Source organism: Phlebotomus papatasi, chromosome 3 (genome assembly GCF_024763615.1).
Source record: "Phlebotomus papatasi isolate M1 chromosome 3, Ppap_2.1, whole genome shotgun sequence".
Lineage (NCBI taxonomy): Eukaryota > Metazoa > Arthropoda > Insecta > Diptera > Psychodidae > Phlebotomus > Phlebotomus papatasi.
In genome coordinates, this window is record NC_077224.1 from 6,866,891 (window position 1) to 6,885,346 (window position 18,456).

Sequence of the window (18,456 nt, forward strand, 5' to 3'; positions counted from 1 at the left end):
TGAAAACATGTTTGCAAACAAAAGTTATTATGCGCAGGTCATAATAGTGGTAATTTTCAATCACGTGACAATAAATTACCAAAATATTGTACATTTTTTAAACATTTTTAAATTAAACAACTAAAATGGTCAATTTTGCACTATTATAGTAGTAAAATTTTACAAAATAATTTAGAAAGTAATAAATAAATAATTTAGGAAGTAATTCACAAAATAATTTTTTAGCTGTAATCCCGGCTGGTGTCAATATTCATCACATGAGTTCCCAAGTGAAGGCTGCAGTTGAGGATGAGCAGAAGAAAGTGCTTTGGATTCCCTTTTCTGCCAATTCGTCATCACAATAGAAGAGAAAAGACGGAGAAAATGTGCCTTGTTGAGAAACTTGAATGTCTTACTAAAAGTCTTCCACATTTTACCACATTTTCTATCCAAGGTAAAAAGAATTTTTTTATGCAGATTTTACACGTAAGATATTGCTGAATTTGTGAAAAAAAATCCCTTCAATGCTAGAAGAATTTTTTTTGTAACTAAAAAAAAGGCACTTTTGCTATCTATTTTTTCCTATTCATATTATTGAGGTTCAGGGGATTGTTTTCATTCACAGTATTTTTTTTTATATTTGACCTATCATGCTATTTTTTTTAGAAAAGTATCTTGGCAAAATTTTATATACAATATAATTTATTTGAAGAGAGGGAAAAAAAAGATGTGGAGTAATATTTTAATGATATAATGAAAACAATTATGAAAAATTGTAGAAGGAATTTTTATTGTCTTATCTCTATATTGTTTGTCTATATATTTACAAAAGTAAAAAAAAAAGAATTAAGAAAAAAACAAAGTGTAATACAGAGACATTAGCTTAAAATTACTGCTAGTTTTTTAAGCTAAAAAAAAAAGAAAGATTTTAAACTTTTTGATAATACATATTTTATGTTTTTTTTCGTATATTATGAATACACTCTTTTTTTATTGATATTTTGTCTTTTTCTATCGCTCACTAAATTCTACAAATCACTAGCCTTAGTTGGTGTCAGAATAAAATGCGTAGAGGATGATAAGAAGCAGATTAAATGCAAATGATTCAGCAGGAAATTTTCTGTAGAACATTTTTTAATTTGATGATGGGTGGGCTCTCAGTTGTTCTCGACAATCGACTAGCTTTGCTCTCCAGGGATCAATTTCCCATTTTTTTTCGTGCTTCGATTGCTAGTCAAATTCCTCCGGAAGCCCATCATTCATCCGACGATGATACCAATCCTCCGTTGCGTGCCCATAAATTGCCCGTTGCAGCTCATTCTCGGCCCGTTCAATGGACTTGAGAATGGGCGATCGGGGACTTCGTGATGTCACGCGGTACTCGCCGGGAATGTCATAGCATTTGCAGATGCAGCAGGAAGGGAAGCGGAACCAGTCGGAAAAGATGCCACGGCATTCGTTGTGAGGATCATAGGCCAGGAGTCGATGCAGGCGATACTGCTGTTCGCATCGGCAGCCTTCGCGGCAGTACATCTGCTTGTGCTCGTGCGTGCACTTTTCCCAGTGGACGTACTGCTCAAAAGGGTAGAGATTGAGCAGGGCCAGCACCTCACCACGCGTATTGTTGGCCCAGAAAGGAGCCACGACTTCCTCTTTCACCGGGCAGGCATTTCTGGAACAAGGTAAGGATAGAACTTCAGAATTCAGTTTAATGTAATTGAAATTTTACTGTGTAGGGTAAGTGTACCAAATTCCGGCCAGCTTGCAATTTCTGCCACCTTTTTTGTTCCTCGAATTTCCATGAACTTTTAGATTTTACGTACTCTAGAGATTATACAATGCAAAAGAATAACAAAAAATGTAGCTTAGACAAACGAGATGACGTGAAAAAGATATTGGAAGAATTCCCTAAGGGCAAGGAACTATGAGAATGAAGGTGGCCGAAATAGGGCACCAAAGCTATGCCTATATTTTTATTCATTTTAAAATGTTTTAAGAAGGATTTTAGAGTAAATAAAAACAGTAAACTCTTTACAAAGTTCTAAGCAACACTCTTTCAGAAGAATTAAGAAAAAACATTTTGAATTTAAAATATTACATTTCAAACTTAAGACTTTGACGCTTGCATGCAACTATGCCGAAATTTGGCCCTATGTTGCGAATAGTTAATTATTTTTATTATTCTCATAAAAGAAAATCCTTGCATCAATTATACTTTTATACTGCTCAAACTCAAAGAGAGAGCAGTTATATAATTCTTTTTTTCAACTTCCCATTGGTTTGGAGTGCAAACGGTGTAAGATATCTACTTTCGGTTTTCGGTGACCCCCCCAATAAGTGAACATTATCTCCAGACGTTTTTTATTTTCTCCTCACTGCTTTCCTTATCCTCCGAAACCATATTGGCTGAGATTCTTTAAATCTTAGCTTTGTTCTTGGTTTATGTCAAAAACGGTTTCTAGATTTTTTTCTTATTCAGAATCAACTTGAATATTTCGTTTTTAACGGTGTCTACACCTCGGTCTACACACTAGAAGCAATTTTCGTCAAAAATTTCTTTTTTTTTTTTTGAAATTCTGACGTTTCTGCCTACAAGGATAGGGAAAATTTTCATTAAAAAGGCATTTTTTAAAGAGATTTCTCCTAGTGTGTAGAGGCCATATAAGATGGCCTCTAGACATTGGCAGTAATTTTCGTCAAAATTGTTTTTTGAAAGAAATTTCCCACGGTGGTGTTGTAAGTCAAAATGTAATATTTCTGTCAAAAATGCATTTTTTACGAAAAATGCATTTTTGACGAAAAATGCATTTTTGACGAAAGTTGCATTTTTGACGAAGAATGCATTTTTGACGAAAATTGTATTTTTGATGAAAATTGCATTTTTGACGAAAAATGCATTTTTGACGAAAAATGCATTTTTGACAGAGTTTTGACGTTTCCACCATTGCAAGCAATTTCCGTCAAATAATTTCGTCAGATATCTTTGAGATTTCTGCAGAAAATATCTACACCTCTGCCGAAAATCAGCTGAGAAATCTGTAGATATTCCTACGAATTTTATTTGGGCTTGGGACAAAATTCGTCAGAAATTTTTGCAGATTTTCTGACGAATCCTGTTGTATACTCCGTCGAATTTCTGTAGATATTTTGCCGATTTTCTGTAGATTTTTCTTCTACATTCCAGACTTTCCAGACAGCTATGTCTGAAAAGATGGAACATTTTTCACTGAAGTTTACAAAATTCAATAGAGTTATTCTTGGTGATTTCACAGTGTTTATATAACATAAAGAATTCTGCGACGCCGTGTTCTAAGTAGAGAATAGTGAAGTGAAAACTTTAAGCAGAGTGTCGACCTAAATTTCGTGTTTTTGTATCATTTCATGGGCGATTTTTAAGAAATTAGTATTTTTGCTCGCATCTTTTTAGTTATCTAAAATGTTTAATCGGTAATGTTTGTTAAGCAGAGCATACCAGTTTCTTTGTAACTTCTACAGTTTCTTGATAAATCAACAATATTTTTGTTGAGACAATGGAGACTATGCAGATGTCCTATGCAGAAATTCTGCCGAGAATCTGTAGATTTTCTCTGAATGTACTAGAATATACCGTCACAATTCAAAAAACCTCCGAGTAAAATCGGCAGGTAGAGCAATGATTTGACGAGTTTCTTTCAAGTAAAATTTTTTTGGCGAAAACTGCTCCCAATAATGTGTAATGGCCTCTACACATTGGAAGAAATTTTCATCAAAAATTGCTTTTTTGAAGGAAATTGCCTCAGCGCCCCCATAAAAGAAAATCCTCCCGAAAGAAATATCACCAGGTACCAAAGGAATTTTCATTCACAAGTCTCCAAGATTACCCATCACAGGACTTTGAGTGGAATTGCTCCAGAAATTACCCACTAAAGAGTGGAAATTTTCCAAGTAGATCATAGGGATTTCCATTGGAATTTTCTTCTTTCGGAAATATGCTGACTTCCAAGAGAATTCCAATGGAATTCCTAGAGAAATTTCTATATGCAATTTCCATTATCATTCTCTAGGACTTCCCACTGAAATTTCGATGATTTCAACAAAGAGAATTAGGGTAGAATTTCTGGAAAAATACCCCGCTGAGGTGTCGACATTTTCCATAGAGATCTCCCTTTAAATTCCCTTGGAAAATTTTCTTAAAATTTTCTTAAAATTTTCTCGGAAAATTTGGCTGGCTCGCAGTGAATTCCCAACACCGAGAGAAATCCGAAAAAGTCAAAATAACATTCTGTAAATGTTTATTTTACCCTGCGTTATTGATCCGAAATTGGTGTAAATATTATGCTTTTTAGGTGTATTGGGGGTTAAAGTTACCCTTTTTCATGTTAATTTTACCCTTAAAAAGGTATAAAATTAACATTAAAAAATGTTGATATATTTTTACACCTCAAAAGTGTTATATGAGGAAAAAAAGTTAATTGCACCCCCGTTTTTTTCTCAGTAGATGAATTCAAGGGGAAAGGGACAGATAATCCTAACCGGCTTATGTAGGTGAGATTCTTAACGTGAGCTAGCTCGGAGTGCATGGAAATTCGATTTAGAGCTGAAGTTGGGAGACGCCATTCAGTTATCTTGTATCAAATTCGTGAAATTATACAAATTTTGTATTTAAACCAAAATATCAAGGATTGGGATGAACTGGCACAAAAGTGATATATGGGTGAAATGTAGACCAGAATGTACTCTATAATTTTTCTATAGAACATGATCTCATCGATTACTCAGAAGCCAAGATAATCGAGGTTTTTTGTTTCTTAACTTGTTTTTTCATCCAGAGTGCCCCAAGTAGTCATTTGTTGAACTTCAACTATATCAAAGAATTGTTGTATTTTGTGGGACTCTTCATTTAAAACCCTATTTTAAGTGTCTTGGTGGAGTAGAGGCAGTCAAATTGGCATCTGAGTGATTTCAAAGCGTTATTATGAGAAAAATCAATTTTTTCACACTTAAACGGCAAAATCGGAGTGATAGCGTAGTCTGAGTGGAAAATGATGTATGGACGAAATGTAGAGACAAATGTCCTCTACAATTATGTCGAAGTAATCATCAAAATCGGTTCAGCGACAGTCGAGATAATTGAGGTTATGTGATATTGAAATTGGTTTTTCGACTGTGGCGCCCCTGGTGTTGGTCCCACAAAGTTCAAATATTCTAGAAAGTTGTAGCATTTGGTGAGATCTTTCGTTTAAGCCCTCATTCATCAAAATCGGTTACATATAACCGGAGATATGATTTTTTGAATTTTGTGAACTTTGACCCCTCATATCTCCGGTTCTATTGAAACCACAGCGCGTATTTGCACCATTTTGGAAACGTCCTAGACTGGACTACAACATACTAAAATTTCATTAACTTGCACAATGCCGTTTTTGAGAAAAGTGACTTTGAATTTCGATGAATTTTGACGCTATCACAGCGCCACCTGTGGTGACTTTTTGAACTTCCATCTGAAAGTGCTCATCGAGACGAAACCAAAAAGGTAAAATTTAGGTCGCTATGTTAGTTAGACCCGGAGATAGAGGCCGGTCAATGTTCGAACTTTGACCCCTTATAGCTCGGGTCAGGGGTTATGGATCGACTTAAGGTTTTTTTTGTTTGATAGGTATAATCAACGGCTACAACATACTAAAATTTCAGCCCGATGCACAATGGAATTTTTGAGTTATTTAACTTTTAAGATTTAAAAATTTTCTTTTTAATAATAGCGCCCCTAGCGGTGGTTTTATGAACTTGCGATGTTAGAAGGGGAAGTGGCATTTCACGAGAGCTTTCCAAAAAGCCCTCACTTTTTAAATTCTGACAATTATAACCGGAGTTATGGCCATTTTAAGAAATTTTTTTTGGACCCTTATAGCTCGGGTCAGGGGGGTCGGGGGACCTTAAGTTTGGTATTGATGGAAAGCCCTAAGGCCCAGTTATAACATACTAAAATTTGAGCCCGCTCGATGCCATAGGGGCTGAGCTATTGAGAAAACAAAAAAAGGGGGGTCTTCAAAATGGCGGAAGGAGGGGTGGGGGGTGGAGGGTCAATGCACCAAGTTGCAATTTTCACCCGATATATAACCTTTGCCGAAAACCGCAAGTCGATATCTTTTTTAGATTAGGAGCTATTAAGCTCCAAAGAGCGGCCGGCCGGCCGGCCAGCCGGCCGGCCGGGAACGTAAAATAGCCACATATATATTCGTGATCAGGAAGTGCTGAAACACATTTTGGCCAAGTTTGAGGTCGATCGGACGACATGAAATTTTGTTAGGATTATAGTAGGTGAGATTGTTAAGAATCTCACCTAATATTATGGGAAAGTTTCTACCGGCATTTTTGGGGATTTAAAGGGAAAATTTCCTCCTAGTAATTGTGAAAATTCCCTGGCAATTCCTAAAAGATTCCTTCAAATTTTGCGAGGAAAAGTCTTCGAATTTTCCAAACCATTCTCGAATATTCCACTCTGGAGATACATAAAAATTCCCAGTTCAAAGTCTTTCCAAAGCTTTCGGCTCGATATTCAAGCCTTCATCAGTGATCGAAACAATAAAGAATTTCCAGATTCGACCAGGGAATTCCCAGTCTGACCACCTTCATGCGTACATCGTCCAGTGAAGTAAAAGTGATAGTGAAAAAATTCCCTGATACCCTTTTCCCAACAATTTTCATACCTGAGGAAGGAGCCATCCAGCTCCGAAACGTTGGCTAGAAAATAAAGGAGAAGAAGAACCAGGTCGAAATATCCGTGTTTTCTCTATTATCATCAAGTTATCGGCCGGATTCCATATAGATCACACAATAATGTTAAGTTTAATTAAAAGATCAATTTTCTGAAACGTATTATCATGTGTGTTGTGGACAGAACGCCATCTAACGGAAATTTGATGACTTAATATTTTTTGGCATTGTAATTTAGGCCCTTCCGGCATTCTGTCTTTTCATTTTGTGACTTTAATGTCGAGACACGCGTGACGACGACGACTACAGAATTTTGGTTATTTCTCGAGTAAGTTGTGAAAATGGTGTGAAATTATGTTATCTTATTGAATCTAAGAGGGTATTTCTGTTCTTTGCGATAGGTTGATTAAATAGAGACAGACGGATTTGATAGATATTGGGTGATATCCAGAACAAGATTGAAGTCTTATTAGGTAAAGACAAAGACGATTTATTTAGCAATTAGGACCACTTTTAATAAATTCTTATTAGCTCTACTAGATCTACTCGGGAATTAGCCGTGTCTCGCCGGCTGTAAGACGACTACAAAATAAAAGCATTTACCAAAAAAAAAATATAGTCCACTCGATTTGACGACGACCCCAACAATGTGCAACTAAATATTTGGTCCTGTCAAATATTTTAGTTCCATTTCGTCCTGTGACTGGCTAGCGTTTTGATAACTCAACGCCCCCTTCGATTATTTTAATTTTCAAGAAGAAATTGGTTGTAGTTTACTTACACTCCTCTTGCGTTCATTGTCGGTTGCTCCTTTTGCACGGCATCCTGGAAAAGTTGACTCTCCATTGGCCGTGAAGTAGATTTCTTGTTAACATCAGGCTTTGTGGTCCCGAAATAATTCGCTGTTGCATCGTTTTGTTTGATGGTTGATTTTATATCCACAACTCCAGCAGTATCTTCCTCAATCTGGACGTCGTCATCAATGCGATCGTTGATCTTGACCGGAGGATCTGTTCCAAAGTTTTCATTGTCAGGATACGTGGATGTGCTTGTTGTTGGATAATCTGTATCGGTTTTCGTGATTCTTAGAGTACTGGAGATTGTTGATGACTCTAGGGTTGTGTTGGTGAGATTTGGTGCTTGAACAATCTTGATGGAGTCCAGTTGATCTTCTTCTGTTGCATTCTCGTAGACACTGTTGATGTCAGCTTCGTCATCAACATCAATAACGTCGTACTTGTCCCTGTACCGATCGACGGTGTAGTGATGATTTGTGGGAGTCTCTGTGGTTGATGTTGATGTTGATGCTGTTGTTGATGTAGGTCTGAAGTGAGGCTCTGTGAATACAACGTCATTTCCTTTGCCACTCAACGAACTCTGGTAGTCGCTGTAGAGATACTTTGACTTCCTCTCTCCATGTCGAGAGTATCTGGCTGCAGCAACTTCAATGTCGGAGATTTCGATGTCGTTGTTCTCGATTTCTGTTCTCAAGACAGAAATGTGCCGGATATCTCCGTACATCCTACGCATTAGGCCTTGATTCTCATGGACGAAACGACGAACTGCGTGCCAGGGATAGGCTGTTCCGGGCAAGTTGCAATAGGACTGACTGCTGAGATCACAGGGAATTGCTGTGAGGAGTTGAGCTCGTCCTCTTCGGGAGGCTTTGGGTCCGCACGAAGAGGCAGAATCAAAGCCATATCCCAGGATGGTCAATGGGGCCACTGTTACAAATATCAGGAAGATCTGTAAGGATGAAAAACATGAGAAACAATTGAGAATTCAGAGAATACCAATTGGATTGAAGATACAGATGATCTTAAGCTACAGTTCAAAGTCAAGATGATCAAGAAAGTTGTATGGAAAGTATAATCTGTGAGACCGGATTCCAATGTGTTTGTGGAAATTCCAGTGAATGAGGGACTTTTACTATCGATTTGGGGACGTTGATGCCCATCATCTTCCTTCGATGGGGACTTTCATTTTTTTTTCTCCAATGCACACACATTTCGCTTTCTTGTTGGCACAAGATCCACGCATCTTGATCCAATACACTCTTACCGGACTCCAAGAAAATGCCAGATAATCAACGAGAGATTGACCCAAATCTTCTACCAACGTTTGAGATGTGCACGAATATGTATTTCTCTGGGTCAATGATCCGAACGAGATTCTCTCTTTCGCCGGCATTCACCTCGAAAAGGGCCAAACAATTTATCGGTCATCCCAAGCATCTGATGATCAACTTCCATGAAGTTCATAGAACTCCATCAATGGAATCTCACACATTGGGACGTTGCGCAAGTTCTCTCTCATTCTGACTCATTAATAATCTCCGTGTTTTATTCGATTGCCCATGAATGAAATAGAAAACAACCTTCGGTGCATTTATGATGATTCCTCGCCACTCTTGGAAAGTGGTCACAAAAATGAAAGAAATTGTGGCCAAAGGGAGAAGCATTTGGAATTTTCTCCAGTATTTCAATGCAAATCACGCTACATGGGACTCCCATTCACTCTTTACTTCGTTTTTCTGCAATTTGCACTCAATTTGCTTATGATTGTGCCCATTTGTGCCACTTTGTGCCACTATTTTTGTCTTAAGAGATTGATGGATCTAACAGTTTCAGTAATTTCCATAAAATTCTAATGATTTTACATAAATTTTTTGAAGAATTAAAAGAGTAAAATTAACCATTTAATATAAAATGATTACATTTGATATCCTCATTCATATTAAGGGATGGAACGGCAAGAAAACATAAGCAAAAATATTGTTTTATTTATTGTTTCTTATGCGCAATGTACAATAAATTTTGTTTTGTGTAGAGCAGGTGGGGTAGTTTCAGACATGTGTGGAGACATGTGTCAGAATCTTTCGGTTTAGACTCTCGCTAATTCGGCTCTTTTAAAATCAAGCTACTTTTTAATTTTAAGAAAATCACACGAATTTGATAGCACCCTAGTAGTCCTAGACCTTAGAGTACATAGATATGAGCAGGGAAGAGGGTTAAGGCCCGGAGAAGACACCATAACGTTGAGTGCAGGGGCATGTCGTCTCCTATGTTTCCCATATGTTTCTAGCGTGCCGAAAAGACTTTGGAGTTTCTTAGGTGTTTTCTTTCATTGTAGAATGAATTAGAAAAAAATACAAATACAAAATAAAAGGCAACTTAATATTGAATAGGCAACCGAAAACCCCAAATTGGCAACCTCCGTAGTTTCGGAGATATCTCGAGAAATGTGTACGAAAGCAGGAAAAAATGTATACTAAAACTGGTCGCATTTTTCAGAGCTAATGTAACCCCCCTGGTTGAGTGTATCAATAAGAGCTAGGGTGAGGCAAAGAGAAAATATTTTTTTGGCACTAATCTTAGGCCGGCTTCTGACCCAAGGCTTAGACCAGTTCACCCAGTTCCCGGTGATCTCAAAATTTAAAATAGCAACAAATTTAATTGTTTTTTCATAACTTAGTGTTTCAGTTGCCGATATTGCCCAATTTTAAGTCATAATTTTCCAAAAAATCTAGGTTGATAAGAAATTAGAAAAGTTAAGCCATATGACTAAGCCTTACGTATGAAGCCCGTATTAGGGTGTTCTCAGGGGAGGTGACCTAACAACCCTCTACGTAGAACAATTGCCGATACAACTACAAACAGGGTCGTTGAGCCACCACTAAACAGCGTCCGATCATGGTCTTCGATGATAAACTTCTTATCTTATCATGTAGAACACCCTGAGATGAGTGCCAAAAGCTTTTTTCTCTTTGAGTCACCCTAAAGTCCTACACACATTGGGAGAAATTTTCGTCAAAAATTCCGTTTTTGATAGAATTTTTACGTTTCTACCAGTAGCAGTGTAGACGATTTCCTTCAAAAAGCAGTGGCAAAGCGTCCCAGGCTTTGCAAAATATGTACTCGAACTCGTGACATAGATGCTTTACCTCAAAAATATTTTCGCATAATTTATCATTTACTGGTTCTCAACCGATTTGAACCGATTCATAAAGCATTCAAAACATCCTCCAAAATTGTTTTAAAAGTAAATAGAATTGATTTTCGGATAAAAATTAGTTATCGGCTATGAACTGGTTCATTACCGCTTTAGAACCGATTAAAACCGGTTCAGTTTTGTAGGAAATTCGAAGACCTTTCCAACAAGTCCAAACTTGACCCCATTGAAAAATTGTATGTATTTGAAAAACATTTAATAAAATAAACATTTCTTTGCTCCAGCCTTGGAGACCGAACCGAAAGCTCTGGAGATAGTTGATGCCTTTCCCTGAGTGATTGTTAGTTTTCCAACGACTTCCGAAACTCCTACTGTTGATTAAATACAGTGGGACCTCGATAGAGTCAACCCCCGATAGAGTCAATCTCCAATAGAGTCAACAGCTATTTTTTTACTCTACGGACTCCAATATAGTCAACTTTTCTATTATTATTGAACTAATATTGTATGACTTTTTCGAAATTAAAATCAGTGTTTTGGTGTATCACTGTAACGTTTTTAACACAAGAAAAACGAGAAAAACAATATTATGATAAAATTAGTGTAATCAATTCTCGACAAAATATATTTTCTTTTCGTTATTTTAAGCGCTTTGGCCGATTGAAAGTTCTCTTGTCAAAAAAAAACAACGATTTTGGCGGTGAAGGGGAGGGGTAGGGAGGAAATGAGGGTCATAATAATAATCCCCGGGTTGACTTATCAGGCTGTCATCTGAAGACTCTAAATAGATATCTCTAACCATTTTTCGGAACAAGAAGAAAATGAGAAAAATTGGTTTTATAGTTTAGAGCCATAGTTCTGTCATAACGAAAAGAACAACTATCAATCTCTTCTTTAAATACAATAAAAGTTGAAAATAAATTCGAATTTTATAATGTTAACTGCATCAGAATTTTCAACAATTAAATATCTACCGGAGCTCTTCTAAAAAAAGTGAAAAAAGAAATCTTTAAGACACCATTTTCTTATCTTAATTAATTTATTAGATATTAGACAGTATTTTTCACTTAAGATACTTACTAATAATTAAAATATTCTGTAAAATGATTCCTTAATCTCCAAATTATGCCCAAACATACGACTTTTTTGGACCAGAGGGTGTAAAATTTATGGGTTAATTAAACAAAATATTCTACTATCGTGTTAAATTTATCAATTAGTACAAACATAAAATAATACCCCTTTAAATAAATTTTTTACATCTTAATTGATGTTTTTCGGACTCTGATAGAGTCACCGAATCCAATGGAGTCAACAGGCCTTGAAATAATTAGTTGACTCCATCCAGGTCCCACTGTATTTCTATTTCAGTTTCTTATTGTAATGTTTATTATACTTAAGCATTAATTTTTAAAGAATTTTTAGATTTTAAAAAGAATGTGAAGAGGCCTTTATAAAGATTTAACGCTTAATGATTTATATCACATTTTAGGGGAAGACTAAAATAGGTGAAGCATCATTAGACTTTAATTCGAAACCATAAACTTTTAATTTTAGTTTTGAAATATTTGAGTTTAATATGTATTAATATTAAAATCAAACTTATAAGCTTTTATGTGTCAGAATTGGGAGCATGATACATAAATATAAAGCTTTAGGCAGATGTGAAGTATTCAAAACTTTCTAGCTAATAAAAGAGCGTAATGAAACTCAATTTTTTTATTAAATATATATATTTTTTCAAAAAAATTTATTACTTAATTATTAATTATATTGCATACAATGGGCTTTTCTTTTGTGGATTATAATTTTTTTTAGCATATTTTGGTTTTAGAAAATATTAAAAGAAAATAATTCTTTTCAAAATAAAAGATTCTTCTAAAGATCAGTATAGTAATGCATTTCATCCAATATTGAATTAATTAAACACTAGGTGTAACATGTAATTTATTTTTTTCTCACAATTTTTATTCATATTAATTATTTTAATGTTAAAAATTTAAAAATCGACAGCAGTAAAAATGTACTATTTATAAACGGAAATAAGTGTCAAATTTCGTGGGACATAACTTTGCAAAGGTGTCCTAAAATAACACAAAAATCGAATTGATTGTACTTTTTTTTAAAGCCACGCAAATCTCATTCTTTTGCTAATATTAATAATATTGATTTGTTTTCAACTTCCTGCAAAATTCATGTGAAATTTAAAAAGGTAAATAAAATCACAATCTTCACACTTATTTAAAGTCTCATAAGATTTAATTGTGATCTACATCTGCTTTACCAAAAAGAAAGAGTATACTAAACCTTTTGGAAAGGCAATTTGGTAGATGTGTTATATTCTTTGGAATTTTTGCAATAAATTCCAAAGAGCTTTATCTCCTTAAGAACCGTTGGTGGAACATTTTAAACTGGAAAGTTAAATTTCACGCAGTAAAAGTATCCAACTGATGTTTGATCTGGTTTTCAGCGTTATCATCGTTATTATCATGCGAATGCCGATGGCAGAAATGTGGCCAGAGCTTAATATTAGGTAACATTCTCGATAATCACACTTATAGGCATCGCCATGAAATTACATTTTGTAAGATTGGGCTGAAACTTTGCTCAAGTATTACTTCCAATTTACTGATTATGAGGAAAGAGTATGTAAAGAGTGGTAAAGAGATATGGAGAAAAGTTGCATCTGTTTAGATTGTTGAAAGTTTATAAAACCGCCTAATTAATCATTATAAGTAATTTGTTTCTTGTGATCAATTCCACAGGAAAATGGGTTTACGAAAAAATGAATTTTTCATTACCAAAAAATTGGAAAAGAAAATTAAATTTAAATAAAAGTGATTAAAAGTCATTGAATTTCTATATTTTAGTTCTAAAAAGAATTTCCCCATTTGATTTTATTATATTTTTATCAGAAGATAAATACTAAAGTTTAAAATACTAAAATACTTGTCTAACACAAAATAAGCTGTTATACTATATTGATATATTATTTTTTCGATTATTTCTAAAAGAAACTAGGCTTTAAAGTGATGTAATTTAGGTAGACAAAACTAATATGGGACTAAGTAAAATAAATGTAAGGCCTTGTTTCCTTTAGAAGTATTCGAAAAGATAATATATCTATCAATGTAGCACTACAGTTCAAAATAGCCCCACCTCTCCCTATTAGCACAATGTCTACATATGTCTCATTTTCATGTATTTTTTTATGTAGTTGGATGTTCTACAACTCCCTAAAATTAAGTTACTGAGTTAAGAACTTATTATATTCTTAATAAGTACTATGTGTTAGCTGAGTTGTTTCACGTGTTTTCAAACATACATTGACTACAGAGCTTCTTGGGTTTTGTTTTACAAACTAGTTTAGTTGTTTAAAAGCCTTAAATTTAAACTAAAGCGGTCTTCAGACTAGAGGTTGGTCTGATACTTCAGCGTTGAAACGGGATCCAGAAGGACCGAAATACTTCTGATTCATTCAGGAATTTAGTCCATTGCTGATTGAACCATTGCAGCTTAATGGCACAGCGATTGTGAACTATGCCAAGTCCTAGAAGAAGATTAAGTTTAGCCCAGTTCCCGTAGGTCTCAGAATCCTAAATGGCAACCGCTTTTATTGCTTTTTCAGAATCTAATAGATCATTCGTTCTTAATACTCCAATCCTAAGTTAAATTTTCCGAAATATCTTGACAGATAAGGAATTATAACAGTTAAGCTATAGGTCTGAAACCCGTATAAGTCTTATACGGGCTTCAGACCTAAGGCTTAGCCATATGGCTTAACTTCTCTAATATATTATATATCTTATCAGTCAAGGTTTTTTGGAAAATTTTGATTTAGGATTGGATTATTAGGGCAAATGACCTATTACATTTTGAAAAATCAATAAAATCGGTTGCTTTTTAAGGTTTTGAGACCGTCGGGAATTGGGCTAAGCCTCTACTCTGAAGATGGTCTTACGGCGTTATCACACTTGCACATTAAAATTTTAATGTGATTCACATTAATTGTCGCTTGTGAGCGTCCAAATATATTATTTGTGCCTTTAAGTCACTTAATATTTAAGGTTTTTCTATTTATTGATAAAGAAGTGGACTTGGTCTGCAAAAATAAGTTTAAATTTATCTAAAGCATAAATATTTTTCACATTAAAAAATTAAAGAGAAATCGCATTAATTTTTCTCATTAATGCTATAAATCAATTTATATCAAATTTTGCGGGCCAAGTCTACCTTTTTATCAACAAATAGATCAAATTTTGAATATAAAATGATTCAAACACACAAATTACACATTTGGACTCTCATCAGCGACAATTAATGTGAATCATATTAAAATTTTAATGTGCAAGTGTGATAACACAGTTAGGGAAGAAAGAAAACGGTTCAGTGCAATCAGAGCTATGGACACCTAAGGATGACAAAGCAACAAAAAAATATTTTGCCTATATTCATATTGTAAATTGATATCAAGATAATAAGAATTTTCGTAAATCTTTATACCTAACCATTAAGAAAAAAGTCATGAGAAGTGAAACAGTAAAATTTACTGAAACATGGTTGCATATTAGTGTTATTTATGGAGAAGAATTCTTTCTAAGATTAAAAAATGAAAATACTTTAATGTCTTAATGAGGGTGTCTAAATTGAGGCAAAAACTTAGCTGCTTTTCGCGACTTTTGTTGGAAAAGGAAGACATTGTCTCAAAATCCGACAAAATCATAAAAATGGGAAATTAAGAAAACGCTTTTCAAAGTTTTGGATGTTCGCCCGATCGCTCGCAAACCTGCACGGCATTCCTTTACTTCCGTCTCTCTACTGTATTTTCGAAAATATTTTGAATTGGCTTCAGAAATTTTTTATGATACAGGCGGTGTCAAAAGTTTGTTGCCTCATGTATGTTCGGGAAACCAGGTAGAAAAAACAATGGAAAAAATACTTCTTAAAATTTTTCTTTTTGCAAATTAGTAGCCTGTGATACGTAAATCTTATAAATATATTTCGAAAAAAATATTTCATTTTATTTGATATAAAAAAATAATTGTTTTCCAAAAGTTGTTCATTTCTCATGCGTCAAAAGTTTGTTGCCTCATATGAAAAGTTATGCCCAACGCACAATAACTTATGTTTTGTAAACATGTTTTTGACGTCTCAATAAGAGTGAGTAAGATCTAGATCTAGTTATCTCGCTCATTCTCATGGGAAATTTTGAAAACATGTTTAAAAAAGAAGGTTATTGTGCGTTAGTCATTACTCAAAATGGTCAAAAACATGCAACCAAATTTAATGTAAACTTTGATTGTTTATCAATCAATGGTGATCGATGTTTTGACTTTCTAATTCAGGTTTGACCCTTAAAGTTAAACTTTTTATTTGTTATTGCAAGTGATCAGTAAACTTTTCAGCGTGTAAATTGAAAATTTAAAAATAATTGAATTAAAATATTTTTAAGGGATTAAATATATTTAATTATAAATTAAATTGATATGATTTATAATTGATTCTAAACATCAGTAAAAGAGTCTTTACAAATTTAATCGACGTTCTTAAGGGTTAATTCGAAAAATTGCATTCCGAATTGGCACTTATGAAGAATCTCACCTACAATAAGCCAATATACGCTTATCAGTTGCTTTTAGTTCAATTGCTCTGGCAATCATATCGTCACACAAGTGGACAGACTAAGTAAGAGTGCCGTTGAAGAAAGTTTCAAAGAGAGATTTTTCGGGGATTTATGTGCAAAATTGCCAATATTTTTCCAAATATTTTTCTTTTGTGATTGTTTTTTAGGTGACATTGAGAAAGATGTGCAATCAATATTAGCAAAATCTCAATGGGTTACCACCAAAAATTGTGGACTTATGGTGAAAGTCTCTCTCTCGTCAGATTTCTCTCTCCACATTCTCTCAATGTCTAAAAACTTTCACTTATCTAAATGGGAGGTAGCATATCGAAAAATTAATATTCACCATACATTAACAATTTTAACAGTTTCATGAATGAATTTTTTCCTGGGCCAAGATCAATTCTGTGTCTGATGGTCAGGTTGAAGTGCGATTCTTTTTTTTTTTCAATATAATTTTGTCGATGAGAACGGACTGGTGTTAAGTGGGCCGTTTGTACTTACATTTGTGCCACTTCTTCCGAAATCCATTTATCCTCTTTCTCTCGCTCGATCAACAAGAGATGCAAGACGATCGTCACGATCGTTCTTCAAGTGTTGAAGAAATATATATATTTTTTTACTTAAAGTTATTCTTTCCGGAGCACCACAAATTATTATCCACTCACTCGAAATATTCACTCTTTCACCAAAATGTTGCAGCACTTTTTATTTATTTTGGAGAATTGTCACTTTTAATCACGTTTTACCTTCCTCCAAAGGAGTTTTCTTATCCAATGTTCAATCGCTCACGGAGACACCTCATCTTTCGTCACTGTTAGAAGAGATACTAGACATTGACTCAGTGATCAGTTAATTATAGAGGCCAAGAAGAGAAGACAATTCTTCACCACGCATTAAATGCGGCCACCAACTTCTTTTGCCAGATCGATCAATATCTTGGCGAATGATCAGTCGATGGACACACGAGGGAGCGAACTGAAGATGTGATCGTCGCGCGAACGTCTTCACTGCTCGACTGCTTAACTGTTGAAGAAAAAGTGTGTGCGAAGACTCTTTGTAGGTCAGTAGTATTGGCCTGCATCCAATTGAAGTGAACCAGCCAATAAGGCAGTGTGAGCTCACAGTGGCATGAGCTACGTTTTAGCTGGCCAAAATCATGATCGATAAATAATCATCAAGATCTTCGGGTAAAAGAGAGTTATAGAGTTCAACAGAAAAACTCGACGACAAATACTTAGAAATTCGAAAAAGAATAAAAAAAATTATTTGATGATTGTTAATAAATTAAATAAATACGTTAATAAATTAAATTAATACGCAGAGAAAAAGGTAGGTGTAACAAACTACACCAAAGGAGGGTTATAAGTGACACTAAAGAAGGGTTACAAGCAACACCATTTGCAACGTTCAATGGAATTCTAAACCCAACATTCAGTACAATTCGTAATTGAAATGTTCAGAGCGAAAGGGACCTATCGTATATTCATTTGCTTATTAAAATAGCCCACTCTTTACTGAGAAAAAAAGAGGGTGCGATTAACTATTGTTCCTCTTAACTTTAACACTTTTTAGGTGTAAAAATATATCAACATGTTTTAATGTTAATTTTATCCCTTTTTATGGGTAAAATTAACATGGAAAAGGGTAACTTTAACCCCCAATACACCTAAAAAGGGTAATATTTACATCGATTTCGGATCAATTCTGCAGGGTAAAATTAACATTTCCGGAATGTTATTTTAACTTTTTCGGATTTCTCTCAGTGTTGTTATAAGAAAGAAAATTACAAATAAAGGACAGTAAAAATAAGGCTTAACTTTCCATAAATTTTCCACTGTATCGACTTTCGGTCATATGTTGAACATACATATTTACATTTTACACTTTGTGCACTATTACACAAAACAAGTATTTTTTGTGTAAAACGTAGTAGTAGTACTGCTGAATAATTTGTTTGTCGTTATTCCTATCGATATACTGAGAGAAGTCCTAGAAAGTTAAAATAACATTCCGGAAATGTTAATTTTACCCTGCAGAATTGATCCGAAATCAGTGTAAATATTACCCTTTTTAGGTGTATTTGGGGATTAAAGTTGCCCCTTTTCATGTTAATTTTACCCTTAAAAAGGTGTAAATTTAACATAAAAAAATGTTGTTATATTTTTACACCTAAAAAATGTTAAAGTTTTCAGGGAAAAAGCATATTT

The 18,456-nt window shown here is 34.5% G+C and overlaps 2 protein-coding genes across 7 annotated transcripts in view; one reads left to right on the plus strand and one right to left on the minus strand.

Annotated features, from left to right (window-relative positions):
• The window catches only part of LOC129806570 (disks large homolog 5), a 28,144-nt gene extending 27,168 nt beyond the window's left edge, over positions 1-976 (plus strand). For all 6 annotated transcript variants that reach the window (XM_055855251.1, XM_055855253.1, XM_055855254.1 and 3 more), the window contains one exon: positions 226-976. In XM_055855251.1, the coding sequence (XP_055711226.1) occupies positions 226-344 (119 nt within the window). In that variant the 3' untranslated portion in view covers positions 345-976. The remainder of the gene's footprint in view (positions 1-225) is intronic.
• Positions 746-17,427, minus strand: LOC129806581 (protein spaetzle 4). The gene is made up of 3 exons (XM_055855273.1): positions 16,751-17,427; positions 7,454-8,418; positions 746-1,651 (listed from the first exon to the last, which is right to left on the minus strand). Exons 1-3 carry the CDS (start codon positions 16,775-16,777, stop codon positions 1,210-1,212), a joined length of 1,434 nt encoding a protein of 477 aa, XP_055711248.1. The 5' UTR covers positions 16,778-17,427; the 3' UTR covers positions 746-1,209.
• Positions 17,428-18,456: the final 1,029 nt, after the last annotated feature.

Bases quoted from the DNA above. Each gene is read 5' to 3' on its own strand.
- LOC129806581 (XM_055855273.1), bottom strand. From the start codon at position 16,777: ATGGATTTCGGAAGAAGTGGCACAAAT. The intron at 8,419-16,750 runs GTAAGTACAAAC...TCATCCTTACAG, and splicing joins TCGGAAGAAGTGGCACAAAT to ATCTTCCTGATATTTGTAAC. The intron at 1,652-7,453 runs GTAAGTAAACTA...ACCTTGTTCCAG, and splicing joins ACAATGAACGCAAGAGGAGT to AAATGCCTGCCCGGTGAAAG.